The sequence below is a fragment of the Hylobates moloch genome, unplaced genomic scaffold (genome assembly GCF_009828535.3).
Source record: "Hylobates moloch isolate HMO894 unplaced genomic scaffold, HMol_V3 SCAFFOLD_5, whole genome shotgun sequence".
NCBI classification, from domain to species: domain Eukaryota; kingdom Metazoa; phylum Chordata; class Mammalia; order Primates; family Hylobatidae; genus Hylobates; species Hylobates moloch.
The window spans coordinates 1,105,594-1,127,165 of NW_026652280.1; the positions used below are offsets into that span (position 1 = coordinate 1,105,594).

The window sequence follows — 21,572 nt, forward strand, 5'->3', positions numbered from 1 at the left end:
AATTTCCCAAAGCAACTCCCTCCCCAGCTTCTTCTGCCTGGCATTTGACACCCTACTGTCTGGCCTGACTGTCATCTTTTGCCCTAGGGTACTATAGGCTGTTCATTAGCCTTGCATATGTTTGAGAAATGCCGCTAAGTTTCTACTTTTCTGCCCTGAGTTCAAGCTAGGTGAAAAAAGACAAGCACCTAGGGTCAACCCTCCAAGTAGTCCCCCAACTGGTTAGAGGCAGAAACAATTCTTTTGGAATAAGCTGCAAACTGGGAACCTGGGCCATCATCTTCAAGACTAGTGCCTTGTTACAGTGTTGGGAGAAGGTGCTGAGATCAGGGCGATTGTAGGGAAAAAGCTTTCCAACTGTTTCTAGGTTGACTTTTTCTGGATGCAGCAATTTCCTGGGTGCTGTAAACCTTTGGCTTTTCTAGAGCTCTGAAGTAGTTAGTTCTAACAGTTTCTGCTTGATTTTCAATGTTTCTGTGGAAGGGCAGGCATATGGAGTCGCCAAGTCTGCCATTTCACTGCCATCACCACTCTAGTTATTTCTGAATAATACAATTAATACACCAGAAGAACATCTCTGCCTAGCCCCTCCGTTACAACAATTTTAAAAATAAGATAGATCTATATTATATTCTTACAAAGACAATGCAAAGTTATACACAATTTACTGGGCCATTTGGGGGCTTTTTTCTCCAATACTAAGGCTTACCACCTTCTTCATCCTTCCTCCACTACACCACCATTCAAGCATCAAAGATTTTTAATAATTTTTCAACTCCATGGAGAAAAAAACATTGTTTTCAACACGTCATGCTAGGACAACCTGACATTCATACAAAAGAATACGGACCCACACCTTACCCCATACACAAAATGAATCAAACAACCCAGTTAAAAAGTTGGCAAAAGGGATGGGTGTGGCTCACGCCTGTAATCCCAGCACTTTGGGAAGCCAAGGCGGGTGGATCACGAGGTCAGGAGTTCAAGACCAGCCTGGCCAACATAGCGAAACCCGTATCTACTAAAAATACAAGAAATCAGCCAGGGGCAGTGTCAGGCACCCGTAATCCCAGTTACTCGGGAGGCTGAGGCAGGAGAATCGCTCAAACCCGGGAGGCGGAGGTTGCAGTGAGCGGGAGATCGCGCCACTGCACTCCAGCCTGGGCGACAGAGCAAGACTCTGTCTCAAAAAAAGAAAAAAGTCAGCAAAGGATCTGAGCAGACATTTATCCAGAAAAGATATACAAACAGCTAATAAGCAAATGAAAACATGCTCAACATCATTAATCATTAGGAAAATACAAACCAAAACCACAATGAGATATATCAAAAAGCAGCGGCTACAACCAAACAGGCAGAGAGTAATGTACAGGTGAGGATGTGGGAAAACTGGAACCCTCATCCACTGTTGGGCATGTAAAATGGTGTGGCCAATCAGGAAAGCAGGTTGGCAATTCTTTAAAATGCTAACCATAGAGTTACCAAATAATCCAGCAATCTCACTCCTAGGTATGTGGCCAAGATAAATGAAAACAATATTCACACAAAAGCTTGTACACAAATGTCCATAGCTGCATTATTCACAACGGTCACAAAATAGAAACAACCCCAAATGTCCACCTACTAATGAATGGATACACAAAATGTGCTCTATCATACATTGGAATATTACTGAGCAGCAAAAGGAAATAAAGTACTGACGAATGCTACTACCAGATGAACCTTGAAAACACGTCCAGTGAAAGCAGCTGGTGACCAAGGACCACATATTGCATAATTCCATTGATATGAAATGCGCAGAGTGGACAAAACCACAGAGACAGAAAGGAGAACAGCGGCTGCCTGGAGCTGGGGTAGGGTGGGGAGGGAAACAGCAAGAATGACCACTGCCTTCTAACGTATTCAGGGCTCCTTCTGAGAACGTCAAAAGTATGCTAAACGTAAATGACGGTGATGGCTGCACAACTTTATGAATACACCAAAAAACACTGAATTGTATACTTTACATGGATGAATTTTATGTTATGTGAAATACAGCCCAATAAGGTGTTAAAAATAAGTCATTTTTGACGGTACTACTTCAAGTTAAATAATTCATTGTAAATGTCCTCTTACATACAGAAGATAAAAATCCACTGTAAACTTTTTAAACAGGCCTTGGGGTTATTATGAATACCCATTCAGTTTTTCAGCATCTCCCTCATTCCCAAGGTTTTCAGTCAGTTTTTTACTATCTTATGCCTACTTGTAATCGTTTCCCCCACTCTCTTCTTAGTACATTGCTTCTTTTTGTACTACGGACTGAAAAATCAAATAAACAAGTGCTTGAAGGATGTAAGTTAAGCAAGAGTTAAGGCCCTGAATGAAGGTTACGGAGAAACGTGCATGCATCAGTTATCATCTTGGATCACGGTATTTATTTCTGTTGTTCAAAGGCCTCTGTACTTAAGAACAGGTTAATGCCATGGTATAGACGTTTGACCTTTATGAGTGTGTTTAAAATATAATACTAAAATAGATAGATATTAGATAAAGTGACATTATGCCTCTCAGAAAATACGTATATACCAATAGAGCACATTAAATGATTATTAGTAATATATGTACATGCTTGTGTGGTTGTGTGTGCATTTGCATATATGTGTACACAACATACATCCAAACATCTAGAGAATGAACAAAAATCTACCCTAAAATGCATTATAAGGAAATCAATTAGATATCATATATGATCACATAATACTATTTTCAATAATAGAATTAAAATGTTTTCATACATTTGTTATGTTAACTCTAAAATGATAATTACAGTAAGCAAACACTAAGCAGGATTAAAGCGTCTTGCTGACCTCTTACTGTAAGCTTGCTATATAGTTGTGAATTCACTTCCTTGTCACGCTGAAAACGCCGAAATTCATCAATTGCTTCCCGTGTCATAGTAACAGCCAAGACAAATCCCTATAAAACAAAATAAGATATTTTTAGAAGAGTAAACTTTAATAAAAAAGAGAAAATTATTTATCTGGTTTAACTTTTTTCCTTCAATTTATATTACTCTCTAACACATAAATGAAAACCAAAAAAGCCAAAAAGTAACAATGAAATATTACAAAAGGATTGTTAAAGGTTCGCAACTCTTAGTATACTCCCCAAATTTTTAATTCACCTCCTAATATATACTTCAAGCTAAATGTCAGAAAATATCTAGTAACCCAAAGAAAAAGAAATTAACAATCTTCAATAAACCCACAAATTATATTTAGAATACTTGGGCATTCAAATACAAAATTTACAATGACTGACATAAAAATCTTACACTTAATTTCTGCACTTAAATTTTTCTTACAGAATAAAAGTAGGAACACACAACAATTCTCAGATAATCACACTTATCACTTTTCTTACATAGTGCATTATTATGTAACTGCAGTAGAATGAACAATTACAGTGCTTTCATCTCACTTTTTAAGTAAAAATCTGACTATTAATATCATGCTATCTAGAAAAAAATTTTTATATTCTCATAATTTATTGTGAAGCCCATTATACCACTAATATGAAGCTAATGCCCATCATTTTTAAAGGCTGCATATATATTTTCTGACATGTTACAGGAATATTCTTCAAGTCAATCTCTATTGTTTCAGTCAAAACTGTAAATAACAGAACACTGGATGTGTGTGCACTGAAAGCACAGTAATCTTTTTTATTTCAGTTTTTTGTTTTCTGTATAACCAATGGGCCAAATTAAGTGTGCTGCTGGAGAATGTTTCTTGTATTTACTGAAACGGTATTTTTCTCAAGCGTCCTATTTGAAAACCCCTTCAACAGTCATGACTTAAACATGGATTCTTCTAGTCTCTTTCCCATTCAAAATCAACCTGACAGCCTGTGTCTCTCACTCCTTTTCAGCCCCTCTGCCATCTCTCTTCAGCCACACTGTGTGCTCTCCCCCTAATCATGAGCCTCCCTCAGCCCTACAACCATCTCTCCCTGAGCACATCAAGTCTTCTCCTCCCTTAGTCTGCACTCTGCACCATCGGAAACCTTTTCACATCCAGTATACTTCTCCACTTGCCACAATTTCCTTCCACCACCACTTGACTAAAACTATTCTCAAATAAGGTAAACCATCTCAAGAAATTTCCCATTCCTCTGTGCATTACAATTGTTCACCAGGCCCTCTTTCCAATTCCCCATCCCTCGGCTTCCTGGACACCACATTCTCCTGGCTTTCTGATGCCATGCATCCCTCTTTATCCAGTCACCCCAAAGCTGGCCTCAGCCCACTGATGGCCCAATTCTCTAACCATCCCACTGCCATCGTCTATAAGCAATACTATGGCTCCTTCCTCCAAATGCTAACTATGCTTCCTTCCACACATCTCTCCAGCCTGACTGCACTCTGTGTGGCACCCCAGCCGGACGTAGGCTCTCCCCAGCTCCCCCACTGAAATACAGTGCTCTCCCCAAACCCCTAACCTTACGAATAGACAGATCTCTAGCCTTGTCCCCCACTCAATACTGCTGTATCCTTCAACACAAGGGAACTATGAGTAGTCTTCTGAAACACCATGATGTCTTTCTGATCTTTGCCAATGTACTCCCAGGGGTTATCGGAAGCACTGTTTTGAGAAGTATCCTAAAGCCACTCTTGGACTCAAGGAAAAAGAAGCCATGAACAATCTGTGATGTGCCCCACTTGCAAAGAAGGCAGGCATGGCACGGCATGTGCCATGTGTTTGCCATGGTCTCCACTGGAGACAACGGCTGATGAGCAGAGTAAGATCTCACTTAGGTCCTTTAGCAACACTGTATTCATTCTTTAGATAATAGCTTTGTTGATATATAATTCACATGCCGTAAAATTAACACTATAAAAGTATACAATTCGTTTTTTAGTACCTTCACAGAGTTGTATCTGCTGTGATACACCATCACATCATCTAATTTTAGAAGATTTCCATCATCCCAAAATGAAGCACCATACCCAATGCAAGTCACCTCCCACTCCCTCCCACTCCTAGGCCCTGGCAATGACTCATCCACTTTCTGTCTGTATGAGTTTGCCTATTCTGGGTGACATGGTAATTCTGTGTGTAGTATTTTGAGCAACTGCCAAACTGTTCCTCAAAGTGGCTGCACCACTTTACATTCCCACCAGCAACTAATGAGGGTTCTAATGTCTCCACATCCTCACCAACACTTGTTACTGTCTGTCCTTTGTATTGCAGCCGTCCTGCTGGGTGTGAAGTAGTATTTCTGGTTTTAACTGGCATTCTGCTACTGACTAACGTCGTTGAGCAACTTTTCACATGCTTATTGGCCATTTGTAGATCTTCTTTGGGTAAATGTCTACTCAGATCCTTTACCTACCTTTTTCCTAGGTTTAGTTGTTGAGTTATAAGAGTTACTATTTTGGTGCCCTAGTTGAAAATCAATGTGTCATAAATGTAAAGGTTTATTTCTGGACTCTCAATTACATTGATCTATGCACCTATCTTTATGTCAGTACCATACTGTCTGGATTATGCAGTTTGTAGTAAGTTTGGGAATGGGAAAGTGTGAGTCCTCCAACTTTGATCTATTTTTTTCTATGATGTATTAGCTACTCTGAGTCCCTTGCATTTTCATATGGATTTTAGGATCAATCTGTCAATTTCTGCAAAAACATTTAAAAAAATAAAGAAAAAAAAAGCCAGCTAGGATACTGTTAGGAGTTGGATTAAATTTGTATGTCAATTTGTAGAGTGCTGCCATCTTAACAATAAGTCTTTCAACTCATGAACATGACTTTCCACTTATTTAGACCTTTCATTTTTTTTCAAAATTCTTTTATAGTTTTCATTATGTAATTTCATGCTTTAAGTTTATTCCTATTATTTTCTTTTTGATGATTATAAATGAAATTGTTATCCTAATTTCATTGTGGGATGGCCACTGCTAGAAATACAAGTGACTTTTGTATGTTCATCTTGTATCCTGCAACCCTGCTAATTCATTTTGTTTAGTTACAGTATTTTTGTGTGTAGACTCCCTAGGTTTTCCTATAAACAAGATCATGCCATCTGTGACTAGAGACAGACTTTCTTCTTTCTTTCCATCTAGATGCTTTTTAGTTCATTTTCTTAACTAACTGCCCTATACAATGTTGAATAGAATTGGTGGGGGCAAACACCCTTGTTCCTAAGCTTAAGGGGAACACATTCAGTCTTTTATGATTGAGAGTGATGTCAGCTGTGTGAAGTACAAAATTTTAAGAACAGAAGAAATTTTTATATTATGATAAATGTCTCCATAATAAAGAATATACAATAGGGAATGATGGCCAGTTTCTTCAAAGCTGATAACAAGTCATGACAAAGCAGCAGTGAAATAAAAGTGGTTATCAAAAAGCCTGTTAGAGACAAAGAAGAACTTGAATATAAATTCATCATTTTATTGAACTAGAGTTAGCAACAGAAAAACAAAGAAAATGAATATGAAAAGCCAAAACAGCAGATACCCCAAAAAAAGTTCTAAGAAAGTTGGTGTTGTCAAAAGCCTTAAAATTTGCACATATTTAACCAAGGAGTTTCACTTCTAGAAACTTATCTTAAAAGAAAAATTCTAGGATCACAGCATGAATATGAAAAATTAGAAATAACCTGAATGTCCACAAGAAAGAAATTCATAGCACAGTCATATGATGAAATGCTATATTTTCTTGATTCAAAGATGTCACTGGTTTTAAGGTACATCAGTATTATTTTAGTAGTAGTCTTGGATGGGAAGACAATAGCATTGTAAATATACACATTTGATAAGCCACAGCTCAATTTTAGTAACATGAAAAATATGCGTCTTTGAATCCAAGAAATATACTTGTCTGAAGCTATTCCCACGTAAGAGAAGATTTACTGCTACAGACTCATGTTCATGATGCAGAGTTAACTTCTTAAAGTTCTGTTTGTGACTCACTGAGATAAGAGAATGAAAGTGATTACCAAGCACATTTTATTTATATAGTATAGACAATATTTTAAAGGTGTGTTTTTTAATCAGGTAAGCATATCATAATCCCCTGAAAAGATTTTTTGTAACATAAATTTGCTCAGACCCTACCTGAAATGTGTACTTTTACCTCTAATTTCCAGGGAAGAGACTTCAGACATATATGTTAAATTCTCCAGGTGACTCTAATTTTCACCCCTTTAAACTTATGGCTTAAAGACAGCAAAAGTTAATCAAATTCATTAAGTAATCACAAACCACAAAAATGTGCTAGTTCCTAAGAACTCAAGGAAGTCAGTGAAATTAAGCTCCCACTTCAAATGAAGTAGTATTAGAGAAGACAGAATAAAGAGGGTTAGGTCCTAAGTCCTGAAAACAGGAGTTAAACACTCTTAAGAGGAAACAGGATCCGGGTCACAGGCAAAGACTATTAGAGCGTCCAAGCTGTTTTACAACACACTTCCAATCTGTTTCTCTGAATAAGTAACACATGGGTAGGATTCTCAACACCTAAAAGATGTCACCACCATCACGTCCATCCCCCACGTATCTATCCGAGGAAATGCCCAATGGCCAGCCTACGAACATAAAAGAGACTAAAGGAAAGAGAAGTTGAGGCCACTATTTCCTTCTACCACTGGAGTCTACAATAAATGAGCCTCTATCGTAAGAGTTTAGATCTGAGTTCTTAAACGGATCATTACGGATTGGTGGTTTATGGAGGACTGGAGTAATCAAGCCTTACTGTAGGAGCACTTGGGTCTTCCCATTACCTCGATACCATCCAGGTCAGAGATTTATGCTGTAACACTGCTCCCTAGAAAAATCAAAACTGGAAGCAAAAGGGCCATATAAACTACTGTCATCCGGGCCAGGCGCGGTGGCTCACGCCTGTAATCCCAGCACTTTGGGAGGCTGAGGCGGGCGGACCATCCTGGCTAACACGGTGAAACCCTGTCTCTACTAAAAATACAAAAAATTAGCCGGGCGCGGTGGCAGGTGCCTGTAGTCCCAGTTACTCGGGAGGCTGAGGCAGGAGAATGGTGTGAACCCGGGAGGCGGAGCTTGCAGTGAGCCGAGATTGCGCCACTGCACTCTGGCCTGGGCGAAAGAGCAAGACTCCGTCTCCAAACAAACAAACAAAAAACCAACTACTGTCATCCTGGAAACAGCAGTATTTGTGCATGAGTGTGTTACACAGATTGGACAACATGGACTTCTTCTCACATGGCTTGTCCACAGCCTTTCTCCTATTTCTCCAGATAACCCAAGAACCATGTGGAACGAGTCCAGAACAATACACATTTTTGTAAAAGGAGAAAAAGTTAGATGGGTACATTACTGGTGTGCCTCTGAGGGCTTATCATGTGCCACACGCTTTTCCAAGTATCCTAAATGAGTTACCCCTTTTAAATGTCACAAAAATCCTACAAAGTATGTATCTTTACCTCTGATTTACAGATAAGCGAATTGAGACACAAAGTGAGTAAGTAACTTTACCAAGGCCACACAGATCACTAACAATGGCTGTCTCTGGATGACTCCAAGCAATTTCATTTGTTTTTCCTTTTCTTACTTTGCCCACACCTCTAATGCAGAGACACGCACATGAAAAAAGATTGGATGGAAGGATTTTTAAATAAGACTGAAAAATCAAAGTCCTCATAGATTGATTTCTCACCTACATAGCCTATCTGGTTGCCAATTATCTACTAACAAAGTAGCAGAAGACATTTTATATAGAAGATACAGTGTTAAAAACTGTTAGAGCCAGAGCTTTCTTTATCTAAAGATCTTCCGCATAGACAGATCTATTCCATCTCGTTCATTTTGACAGAAGCATGACATTCTGTTTTGTCACTCTGATTACACAAGCTTTGCTTTAAAGAATTGTTCTGAAAGCTGAATATGAAAGGTAATCTTCATCCAGACACGAAAATGTAATGAAATCAACTTATTTTCAATTTACACATCTATTATATGGGAAAATATAACAGAAATTAGTTCAGACCTAAAGCTAATAAATAATATTACCAAAAGTAACTGAAAAAGAAACATTATTAATTAAGCTATCACTGTTTTCAAAAACATCTCAATTTTAGTTAGAGAACAGAGGGAATAAGTTTGAAGTAACTTGTTTTATTTAAAATTAGCCAACAACAGAAATAGGATTTTACAACCGACAACTGTAAAATGGTTTTATGCCTCAGAGGCAGGATTTTGGCTAGAAGAAATGTGGAAATGTTAACTGGTATCTTTTTCTTGAGAACATTATAGAACCTTAGAGAACAAGAAAAGATGGCAAAAAAAAAAGTCAATGTATGTATGTATAAAGATCATGGTGTTACTGGCACTGGATATAATGGGGTTAATATAAACTGGTATAGAAAATGCAAGAACTCAAGGGCTTATGAGGAATTCTTGTTGAAGAACATTTTCTTCAGTTAAAAAAGAGACATCTATATGTATTTTCAAATTTGCATTATTTTAAATAGTTTCCTTTAAAGGGATTTCTTTAGATTTAGTGTATGGTTAATTATTGTCTAATTATTCAAATTATCTTGATTTTCAGCGTTTTTAAAAGCTTTTTAAAAGAATCAATGCGCCCTCCTAAGCTTGCTTCTCAGATTTGAAGGTAAGCCTAAGGTGTACATCAACTTTTTAAGAGATCTGCTCAATCAAAGGTTAAGATGCATATCAACAGTGAAAGCATACTATTCATCATCTGTTATCTGAAAGGTAGCATCAATTGTGGCTGCTGCCAAACCAAGGAACAAAAGAAAATCATTTAAAAAGGAGATCAATTCTCAGATCTAACAATATGATACTCAGGACACGAGAGAACTCATCTAGGTGTATCAGAAGGCAACGTCAAGCATTATTCAAACAGAAAAAGTGGCTTTTCACTTCTCTAAAATCTTAAAACGCAAATGTAGTGGAATAACACTATCTTTTTATACGAATATTGAAGTAGTTGCTTATTGAGGTAATTATCTAAAAATAATTAAAGCTAATACATGTCAAAAAATGATAAAGTACTTCAAAATAACAGAGGATGAAAATTCAAGCTAAAGGACTAAAAATTGCAGCTGGAACTGGAAATGAACGATCACATGAAAAGAAAAAACAGAAACGTTTTCTTGTCTGGGTAAACAGATGTGTGTGTGCTTGCGTGCACACTTCACTCAAGTATGGCCAAGATCATCAATTTTGTGAATAAATCAAATAAAATTCTTCATTTAAAAACCATCTAAAGGACATTTTCTTTGGTTGAAACCTAGTTAAATCAAAGTAAGTAAAAAAGGCCGAAGCAAAATATACATAAATACATTTTGCTTTACTTTTTTAAGAAGAATTTGTTCTCAGACCATCATTGTTTAAGTTAAAACAGTTTTAACCCAAGAGGCAATTTTTTTTTTTTTTTTTTTTTTTTAAGACAGGGTCTCGCTCTGTCACCCAGTCTTCAATGCAGTGGCGCAACTGTGGCTCACTACAATCTCTGCGTCCCAGGCTCAAGCAATCCTCCAACCTCAGCTTCCCGAGTAGCTGGGACTAAAGGTATGCACCACCACACACAACTAATCTTTCTATTTTTTGGTTGAGATGGAATTTCACCATCTTACCCAGGTTGGTCTTGAACTCCTGAACTCAAGATATCCTGCCGCCTTGGCCTCCCAAAGTGCTGGGTTTACAGGCATGAGCACCCAACCGGGAAATGATATTTAAGCAGTAAATACAACTGTGAAAGCTATGAATAGAAAAAAAGGGGCTAGAAATAAATACATTAAAATCATCAATATAATTGGCCAGGCGTGGTGGCTCACACCTGTAATCCCAGCACTTTGGGAGGCCGAGGCGGGCGGATCATGAGGTCAGGAGATCAAGATCATCCTGGCCAACACAGTGAAACCCCATCTCTACTAAAAATACAAAAAATTAGCAGGGCGTGGTGGCGGGTGCCTGTAGTCCCAGCTACTTGGGAGGCTGAGGCAGGAGAATGGCGTGAACCTGGGAGGCGGAGCTTGCAGTGAGCCGAGATCGCACCACTGCACTCCAGCCTGGGTGACAGAGCGAGACTGTCTCCAAAAAAAAAAAAAAAAATTCAATATGATTGTGTCTTAAAATGAGCAAGTATTTTTCTCTGTGTTCTAAAGTTTCTATAATGCTATACTGCTTTTATTAGAAAATGAAAAAAATCAACAGCACTTTTTAAATGAGACTTCTAGGAAGTACATAGCCTGTAGAATGTTTTGCACAAATGCATAAGCAATCATTAACAATCACATTGTTCACTACAACAATGCTTACGAACAATCATATCGTTTAACAATATTTATAATGGTAAAAAATGAGAAACCACTCCAAAGTCTCCTTTCCCAAAGGAAGGAACGAATCAGTTGTGGTATATTTATACAATGAAACACTTTAGCGAAGTGAAAAATGAAGTAGATATATGTGTTGATATGGATCAATTTTATAAACAAATGTTAAGCCAAAAAAGTATGTTGCAATAGGCCACAGAGATTAAGATAACCTTTATAAAAAATTTTAAAGCATACAAAATAATATTGCATATTGTTTTAATGATAAATATAAACATAGTAAAACTATTAAGAGATACATAGGAATTATAATCTCACATTCAGAATAGGTTACTGCTAATGTGGTGGAAGGTGGAGAAAAGAAAGGAGTAACAGTTATCTATACTCCCTTCCACGGTTACCTAGCTTCAACAACAACTTTCAAAATTCTGTTGTATACACTTCAGTGTTTCTTCTGTGTGTGAATATATGCAATACATACACAAACACACGGCTTCCTTTTTCACCCAGGATGAAATCTGAGAGCCCTGGAAGAGTTGACGACAGGCCCTCTGATCTCCTTTCCAACTACTTCTTCCCACCCACACCCTCCTTCTGGATGACTTCCTCACACCCTGGAGCACACTAAAACAGTCCAAGACCTTCAGCAACTGCTCTTCTGCCGGCAACACTCTTCCCTGCTTCATATCTGTCTGACTGTTTTACCCGTAAGATGTCATTCCAGTGTCACCTCACAGGAGAGGCCTTCCTTGACCATCCCATATAGAATACCCCCTTCATCCTCTACTCATTTTTCCTGCTTTATATTTTCTTCTTCATAGCCTGATGGTTGGCTACGTGGCATTAGGAGTTTATATAATGCCTTCTCCCCCAGAATTTTAGTTCTATTAGAACAGGATTTGGTTTGTCTTGTTCACTGTTGTATCAACATTACCTAGACTAGGGCTGGACATGAAGGAGCTCAATATTGACTGATCAAAAGAATTGTGGATTTCATTCTATACATATTTTGAGCCACCTTTTAAAATTTATTCTAATACATATGTAACTTTTATGTTATTAAACACTTTTCCTAAACACCATTTTTAAAGCTACACAGTATTCCAACAAGTACACAGGATATAGCAGACTTTAAATAATCTATTGTTAGACATTTGACTTTTTAAAATATTTATAATGGACATTCTTTAGACTTTGTGATCAATCATTATTTCTTTAGGATAAATTCCTCAAGTAAAAATGCTGAATCTATTTTTCAGGTCTTTCATCTATATTATCAATGACCCTCCAAAAAGGCAACACAGGCATGCATGCACACGATGCACACTAACGGGGAGCTCGCCACATCTATACTAATGGGATGAGCACCACAGTGTTACAGTTTTATCCACGCTCAGCTCCAATGTCTCTTTCCATCTTACTAATTTAATAAGTTCAAAATGTATTCATTTATCTAGTAATTTTGTGTTTATATTACATATAAAGTTACTCATTCCTCAAATCCACCCAACTATGAAGTCTATGTGAAAGAGAAATCAAAAAATTTCCCGCAGCATGGCTTTACTAACAGGTAAACAGGAAAGCCTGACTGTGCCTGTCCAGGAAACAAGAATTTAGTCCGTCTTCCAGTTCTCCTGCTTCATCTGGAGTTCTCTGGTTAGGGAGACGGAGCCTACCCAGGCCAGGACAGACCCCTCGGGAGCAGACTGCTTGGCTCTCCATGTGGAAGGCCACAACTCACATGGACCCCCGAGGACTGCACTCTTCATTCACTGAAGGAACCCTTTCACTCTCTGTGTTTCCCACCTAGATTCTTCAGGTCATCTGCCCAAAATGGAGCAAATCAAAAAAAGGAAGTAGTGGCTGGGCGCGGTGGCTCACGCCTGTAATCCCAGCACTCTGGGAGGCTGAGGCGGGTGGATCATTTGAGGTGAGGAGTTTGAGACCAGCCTAGCCAAAATGGTGAAACGCCGTCTCTACTAAAACCACAAAAATTAGCCAGGTGTGGTGGTACACACCTGTAATCCTAGCTACTCAGGAGGCTGAGGTAGGAGAACTGCTTGAACCCGGGAGGCGGAGGTTGCAGTGAGCCGAGATTGTGCCACCACACACCAGCAACAGGGTGAGCCTCTATCTCCAAAAATAAAAAATTAAAATAAAGGAAGTAGTACATTTTTCTATGAAAGGAGGAAAGACGATGTACACCTTGTCTCCACAAGCTAAAAATTAATGAAAACTATCAGCCAACAGCTTAAGACTATCAAGACAGCATATGTTTGAAATGAAAACATTCATTGATAAGCATCATTGCGTCATTGGCCTTTTGAAAAACTTTATACACTGAGATATCAACCAGAAATCATACGTACTGCACTTGGATACTTCAGAATGCTCACCACGGTCAGGGTGTGAAGAGAGTAACAGAACAGACCCACAGCCCCAGCCCCCATTCCCAACAGCTGCATCACACAGGAGGGAGCTGCTGATGACCTGCAACCTTAACACAGGTGCAGAATGACCAAGGAAAACCCCTCTGCTGCCAGCTCAGGCACTTTGTGACTTTGGCAGCTCTACAGGCAGGTGCTACCACCACACTTCCCATGGTTCTCAGAGGGACTGTAGTCACTCAGCAAAATCTTTTAACAGAAGTTCAGTGATACACTACAACATCATGTTTTTAAAATCTGGTCAATTTAACTTTTAACCATCTCAAAACTATGTTCTAAATATTTCATAATTTAATTTTTAAAGTCTTTTCTTTTACCAGAGGAGCCCAGTAGGTGTAGAGATAGCCTATTTTCAATGCTGGTACAAACTGTGAGCAGGATATTACCAGAAAATAGAGATTCAAGAAAAACTTGAATTGTTCATACAAAACCTAAAAAGGAAAGAGAAAATTAACAAAATTCCTTCAAGGAAAAAACTTAATACCTAAATTAAACAATTAAAATCAGCACAACATATAACCACATTTCCATCAAAGAGTGAGAATATGTTCTGACTCAAAGTAAATGTATTAATTTTCACATTGGCTTTCTAATAGCTGTATCACAAAGAAAGGTAAGGTTACTCCCAAAATATATTTTAAATAAATTGAAAATAAGACAATTAGGATGTTCAATTATGTTAAAAATGTCATCTAAAAGTTTTTTTATTTTTCTTATATGAAATTTTCCAGTTTTCCATACTCATTTAGTAAGTCTTTACATGAACATCAAAAAAGGTTAGATAGCAAAACCTTCTCAGTGTTAGCAAGCCAGTAAATATACAGGTGTATCTTGATAATGACTCAGAAAATCTTACAATGGAAAAGTCATATTAACCTTATATTTATGAAATGGTAAAAAACAAATAGCCACTTTTTTTAACATGGACATCCAGCTTTACAAAGACTGAGTGAACAAGCCAAATGTGAACAGGTGTGACTTCATGAGATAGACTGCTTTAATCTCTTGTGGGTATTTACTTCCCTCAAAACATTAAAAATGATAAAATATAAGAAGTTGTAACTGCAGACCACTTTTCAAGAAGACAGCTACCCACCTACTCTTATAGTCAGTCTTTGGGTAGTTAATTCTTAATAATATTTTCAAATATAAAAGAAATTTCATCATTCAATAAAATTTTAGGAATGTCAATACTGAAAGGTTTTGGTTTTGGTTTTTACTTCAAATAGTTACCTTTAGGGAAGAAAACCCAAGATCTAACATATTAATAGATCTCAATTTACAAATGCCTCTAATTATTAGATTTACATTGAAAATCAAAATGGAACAAAACTTATGTTTACAGATGAGAATAATTCAAACAGCACACTACAATTAAATCAAACTTGCAAACCTGCAACTTACAAATCACAATCTCTTTAGATGCCATTTCCATGCCACCTGGAAGGTATGAAAATTTCACCAAGCGGGGCAATGGGTTAAGTGCTTATTGCTGACCTAGAGAGTCTGCAACTTGTTCTCAGAAAATGAGGTTATCTGCATCATCATACAGCGATGTGTGGGATTCAAAATCAGTTACACTGACAATATATTTATGTTTATAATCACGTTCAACCTGCTGTCTAAGAATGTTTTGAATTATTTCATAAATTAATCTCAGCAGGAAATAAAGTGCTTTTTCCTTAGTGATTTCTTTAAAATCTCAGTTAGCATAAATTATATCTATTAGCAATTTAGAAATTGCCATTCGTGGTAAAAATGACATAGAATTCCCACTGTGTAATTACCAAATGTTTCTAAAATACTACATTTTAGATGAAAAGACTAATTTCAGAGACAATCTAAGATAAAAAACTCATACACACGGTAATCATCATACAGTCACATCCACAGGTATTTTCAGCATACAGCCAATCTGGGCAGGCTGTGTGGACTTACACTGATCAAAGTTAAGCTGCACTGCTGGCTTTAAACGACTGTAATCAATACTCTACTGTCTACTCACTGAACCTGCTGACCTTTAAGAAAACGTACACTGCTTAGCCAATCTCTGAGATCTGTGAGTATTTAATAATTTAAACCTAAGCAGAAAACAGCGGCTTCATTCAATAAAGATGCGAATATTTATCTGCCTGTAAGACAGTTTACATTTTATTATCCTGACAAAAGGTCCGTCTTTTAATTATGAAGCCATTAGTTTTGTGGGTTTTAATAAAGAAGTACATTAGATATCAAGTATTTGCCAATCACTAGGTGGATAGGGATGAGGTGGGGGTGGAAGTAAAATCAATGCCAAATACAATGTCAGCATGATTATTTAAATTAAATATACAAGATAAAGCAACCCACATTCCATGTAATCAAGAGCTTTTCTTGCAAATAAAAGACATAAAACATGCCAAAAACTTTGATATAGAAATATAATCAATAGCAGCTTCGTTTTCCTTTAGAAAGATAAATAAATCTATTAAAATAAGGAATGACATATAAAACACAAAAATTATTCAACTATTCTAACTGTATATGAACTGTTTTATAATTTAAGCCAGTAATATCACTAGCAACAAAAAAGTAATAAAATACAGTATTTAAATTTAGCATAATACCCAATTAAAAATAACTAATGATATAACAATATAACAAGATCTGAGATTTATAATGTGAAGTACCAAAGACATCATATATAAATATGCATATTACAGATACTTTGTTACTGTATCATTTCAGTATAAAAAATTGTTTCATTTTCTTTGTGAAATCTCTTGGCAGGGTTTAAACATTACATTTACTTTTTTCTCCAAACTAGTTCCCAGCCAAACAAAATGTATAACTTGTTTTCTGTTAATTTATCTTTACTTCATTATGTCTATATTTCTAAAATAATATAAATATGGTATTTATCAAGAACTGAAGGCAATAATCAAATTGTACATTTTCTTGAGCTGAACTCTATGATGTAGCTATTAAAAATACATATGAATTATTTAGCAATTATTGGGAACACAGATGGTTCAAAAGCAAAAGGACACTGATTTGGATGTGACACAACTCAATACCTAAGTCAGTCTCAACAGGCTCCATCCTACAGCAAAGGAAGCCAGCAATCTCTGACACACAACCCATCTCCAAGAATGCAATAGTCTTACCCCAGGTATAAAGGTAAACACATTGTATTTTTGATTTTTTATAGAATTCCTGGGATGTTTTTCTTCACACTTTTCAGGACATCCAAGCCATACTGTGCGAGCTTTCAGTTCTTTCTTTCTTTGACAAATATTTATCAGCCAATCACAGCAACTGTATGAAACAAAAGATACATATTGTGTATTTTTTTCTTTTTCTTTTTAAAAAAGTTCAAACTAATTGTACATATTTAGAGCCAATATTGATTGTTTATGTATTTACCAGAGACTAATAGCACACCTAATGCTAATTTGTGGAGTTTTTCTTATAATAGGTTGGTTACACAAATTTAAATTTGACATAAAAATACAGTCTTATATAAATGTACAATGGCTTCTAGAACCCCAGGGGAATTATCTTTCTGTTTAGACACTCTTATTGGCAAAATAAAACTATTAATATTCTAAAGCAGTCAATGCTCTACATGTTGAGAAAATGTATAGCTATAGGTTACCTACTGGTAATTCCCAATACACTTGTCAATGATAAAGGTCCTTAGATTTCAATTAATCCAGGATGTGGCTCATTCTCTGAAGTAATAATCACTTTTTCCACTCTTAAAAAATGACTTTTCCAGTAGTATTAACTAATGCAATATTAAGACTTACAGCTCAGGCCAGGCGTAGTGGCTCACATCTGTAATCCCAGCACTTTGGGAGGCCGAGGCGGGCGGATCACCTGAGGTCAGGAGTTCAAGACCAGCCTGGCCAACGTGGTAAAACCCCGTCTCTACTAAAAATACAAAAATTAGCCCGCCGTGGTGGCAGGCACCTGTAATCCCAGCTACTTGGGAGGCTGAGGCAGGAGAATAGCTTGAACCCGGGAGGCAGAGGTTGCAGTGAGCCAAGACAATGCCACTGCACTTCAGCCTGGGAGAAAGAGTGAGTCTCCATCTTAAAAAAAAAAAAAAAAAAAAAAAAGATAGCTCAATCCAATATTTAAAGAGGATACAAATATTTCCTGTGATATTCTAATGATAATAAAAGCTTGACTGTATTTCCACATAGCTCTCTTCATCTATGCAGTAAATATTTTAATTTTACATTTACCCTGTTCCAATAGTGTCTGGGTTTCAGGAGCACAACTCTTCCCCTTCTTGGTCATCCAAACCATTATTTTGGGGTAGAGAGTATAGAGTTTCTAAAAATGCCTCAGAAAATGATGAAAAGGTATCAATTCATCTGTTTTAAGCACAAAATAATCATGAATTTAAACTTCATTATTAAAATTTTGGTTTAATTTAAATTTTCAAAATGTAGAGAAAGACTCAGAATGGCTTATTAAAGGAAGTTAAATCTCACCTTTTAATTGTATTCAAGGCTAGAACAGAAAGCCTGCTGTATAAGTCAAATATTCTTCATGTTTGTGACAAAGGAAGCTTAAAAGTCAACAAAAAGTTTTGCATGAAAATGACAGCATAAGGCTGATTATAAAATGAGGCTGACACATCAGAGCTCCATCCCAGAACTGCAGTCTCCCACGCCGGAGTGCCACACCTTTACTATAATCGTAATGCTCTCCTGCTTTAGAAATCACTTTACAAATACTGAAAACTTGCAGGTTTCAGTATTTGAATTTATGAATTTGAATATATGAAGTAAACTTCATAAATTTCCCATAGTAGCATTCCTTATGAGGGCATGTGTGTGTGTCTCAACTGAAGTTGGTACTATCTCTATGAATATCCACTTAATTCTCAGCTGTGCTGGGAAGATCTTCACATTGAAAGGTCAGAGGTTGGTTCTTTGGAGGCTGCCCATCCCTAACAGGGACTGTTCCAGCACATGAAGGACTGCCAAGCACTGCTCCCTTAAGCGGTGCTCTCTCACAGGGCTGATGCTCTGCCATGGGGATAGCCAAGCAAGCCAGCTCTCCCCACCCTTATTCTAGAACTTCCACCGCAGCACATAAAGACTGAGCTTTGCAAGAATGGAACATCTTAGCACTGCCATCAGCCCATCAGCACTTTTGAAACAATAAACCCAAACACCTCCAAACTGAAAGCATACTTTCAAGTCCACAACAGTTATAAATCAGGGTGGTATTAAAGTGATTTAAGATTGTCAAAACAAGTATGCTCACCATTAATATTTTTGGTAGGGTAGGAAGGGAAATGGTCAAGTAGATTTCAATAAAATGCTGATAATATTTTATGTTTATGCTTGAATGAAAAAATTAAATAAGGCTTCAAATAAAACAGAGTAAGCTTTCAATGACTATTTCTCTTACCTTACCTGTTGCTTGTACTGTCCATCTCGAACACTCTCACATGCCTCCTTCCCTCCAGCACTGTGGTGCCATGCAGACTGCAACTGCTCTGTGCTCCCCTCCACTCTTGAGTTGCCTTCCCCCATGGCAGGGGCTCATGGGCACTCCTTCCCCAACTCCTCCCACCAACAGCAGCTATAAATCATCACTCTTTTATCTGGTGACAGCACACACTCCTAGTGCCAGGAAAATCCTAGTTATGTTGCCTAAGAATTACCATCTCAGACAACTGCAACTATACTATACTGATGCCAAACTCCCACATTACAGACAAGAAAACTGGAGGTCCCACAGGCAAGTGACTTCTCTAAGACTAAACCACTAGTTAATGGCAGAGTTGAAACCAGAGCCTGGATCTCAACCTCCCGCCATATCAGTATCACGTCCATTCACTGAGCTCACAACAGGCAGAGGCTAGCTCTTACTCAAGTTCATGCACCACCTTTCCTCAGCCCACGGATGGCACCACAGCCATTCAAGAGATGATGAAAAAAAAAAAAATGAATCACTTGTGAGCAGGCAACAAAACACAATGGAAAAACATGGACTTTAAAGTCATGTTTTTGGAGACAATCACCAGCAAGTGACCTTATGGAAGCTCCTTGGTCTGAGTCTTTGTTCGCTCATCTGCAAAGCACTGACAAGAGTGGAGTTTACACACTACAAAGGCTCAGCACAATGCCGCCCACGGAGGAAGCCCCCGAGGCCTCAATCTTCACTCTCCTGCCTCCCAACATCCCACTCAAAAGGTCACCCTCCTCACAGCCATTGCTTGGGCACAAAGAGTACCCAGGCCTGGACCATCCAAATGAGCATCCATCGGCCCCATGTGGCAACTTTCATTTCAATTAATTAAAATTAAATAAAACCTACAATCCAGTTCCTCAGTCACATTAGCCACATCTCAAGAGCTCAGTGGGCACCCTGGCTACTGGCTACCATAATGGACATCCCAGATGGAGAATATTCCATTACTACAGTGAGTTCTATTGGACAGCAGTGGCATCAACAGAGCACATTGCAAGCTGGGCCACAGATACAAGACAGGCTTTATATGAACACATTTCTCTTCAGCATTTCAAATAGAGCAAAATTCTTCAGGAATGGACTCAGATATGAACTTTTGCTCTTAGACACATAATTATCTACTGTGATGTTCTAGTATACAAAAGTCAGACAAATTCAAAATGAAAAATCAAATATTAAGATCTAAGTATGTGAAAAGATACATATAAAATTTAGAAAATATAAGCTTTATAGCATTATCTGATATTAACATGTTCTTCCAGACAAACGACACTATAAATGCAAGACCACTGTCTGCGTAACATGAGCACTGTGAACAGCAGCCACAACAGAAACTGTAACGCCAACACCACTGTCAGCAACTACATGAACTAATGCCTCACTGACATCACTCACTCTAGAAACTCTAAATTAAATGACCACTGCTAAAAACGTAAATTTCAACATTTTACTCGGTTTTTTCCTCTATAACCCTGTACCAGTAAATCTAAGATGCCTAGACTTTGATGATATAATTACGTTATTCATATCACTGTGCTACTAACACCCGTTAACACGTAAAAATGTTATTACTAATAATTTTATTGTGTACAGACAGAATAAAGTAGTGGTGAAGACGCCACTATCATATCATGTGCTACTACACAAAACTGAACGAATACACTCGCAACAGGCATGAGGTGTGAAAGGCCTGCAGGTGCACCAGAACTGCCCCTGGATCATGCAGCCAGAAACCAGTACGCGGGGGAGTCAGGCAACTTCCATGCTAGGAGTAAAGGGCATGAGCCCCAAGGATACAGAAACACTGTAATGAAAACAGTATGTTTAAGCCTCACTGAATAGTAGAGCTAAAAAGGAAAATGAAATATGGGGAATTTTTGAGGACAAAAATGTGAGGAAGGCATACTGGCAAATATTGCAAAACAAGAGGGAGAAGCAAACAGAAGTCCTTGGGAGACAGTAACTGGGAGCTTTACTCAACAGCATTTCTATGTACGCGAAATAGTTTCTAAATTATTGATTATTCAGAAACACTTTCCTCTTATATTTAAATTGCCTTACATCATCAAGTCCAGCTGAAACTAAATCCAGTAGTGTACAAGTTATACTTTTTCTTAAAATGTTTTAGGATTAATAGCTTTTCACAAAATGCCTCTATAATCAAATCATAACATTAAACAAAGCATTTTAACATATGAAGAGCCTATCTTCTAAAATGTTAACTAGTCATAATTAAATAATTCCCATAGTTTTAGCCTCCTTTCTCTCCACCCCCCAAAAATTAGACAATTATTATATCCAATAGATACCTACGGTCATCAATTTAAAAGCA

At 37.5% G+C, this 21,572-nt stretch overlaps 1 protein-coding gene across 10 annotated transcripts in view; it reads right to left on the bottom strand.

Annotated features, from left to right (window-relative positions):
* The window catches only part of ATP9B (ATPase phospholipid transporting 9B (putative)), a 322,806-nt gene that overhangs the window by 239,611 nt on the left and 61,623 nt on the right, over positions 1–21,572 (bottom strand). For 8 of the 10 annotated variants that reach the window (XM_058438242.1, XM_058438240.1, XM_032152031.2 and 5 more), the window contains exons 3-5: positions 16,909–17,059; positions 14,080–14,193; positions 2,850–2,958 (exon numbers count right to left, since the gene is read on the bottom strand). In XM_058438242.1, coding sequence (XP_058294225.1) covers positions 2,850–2,958; positions 14,080–14,193; positions 16,909–17,059 — 374 coding nt within the window. Of the gene's footprint in view, positions 1–2,849; positions 2,959–14,079; positions 14,194–16,908; positions 17,060–21,572 lie in introns of those variants that run through there. The other 2 variants (XM_058438245.1, XM_058438247.1) reach the window with 2 other exon arrangements.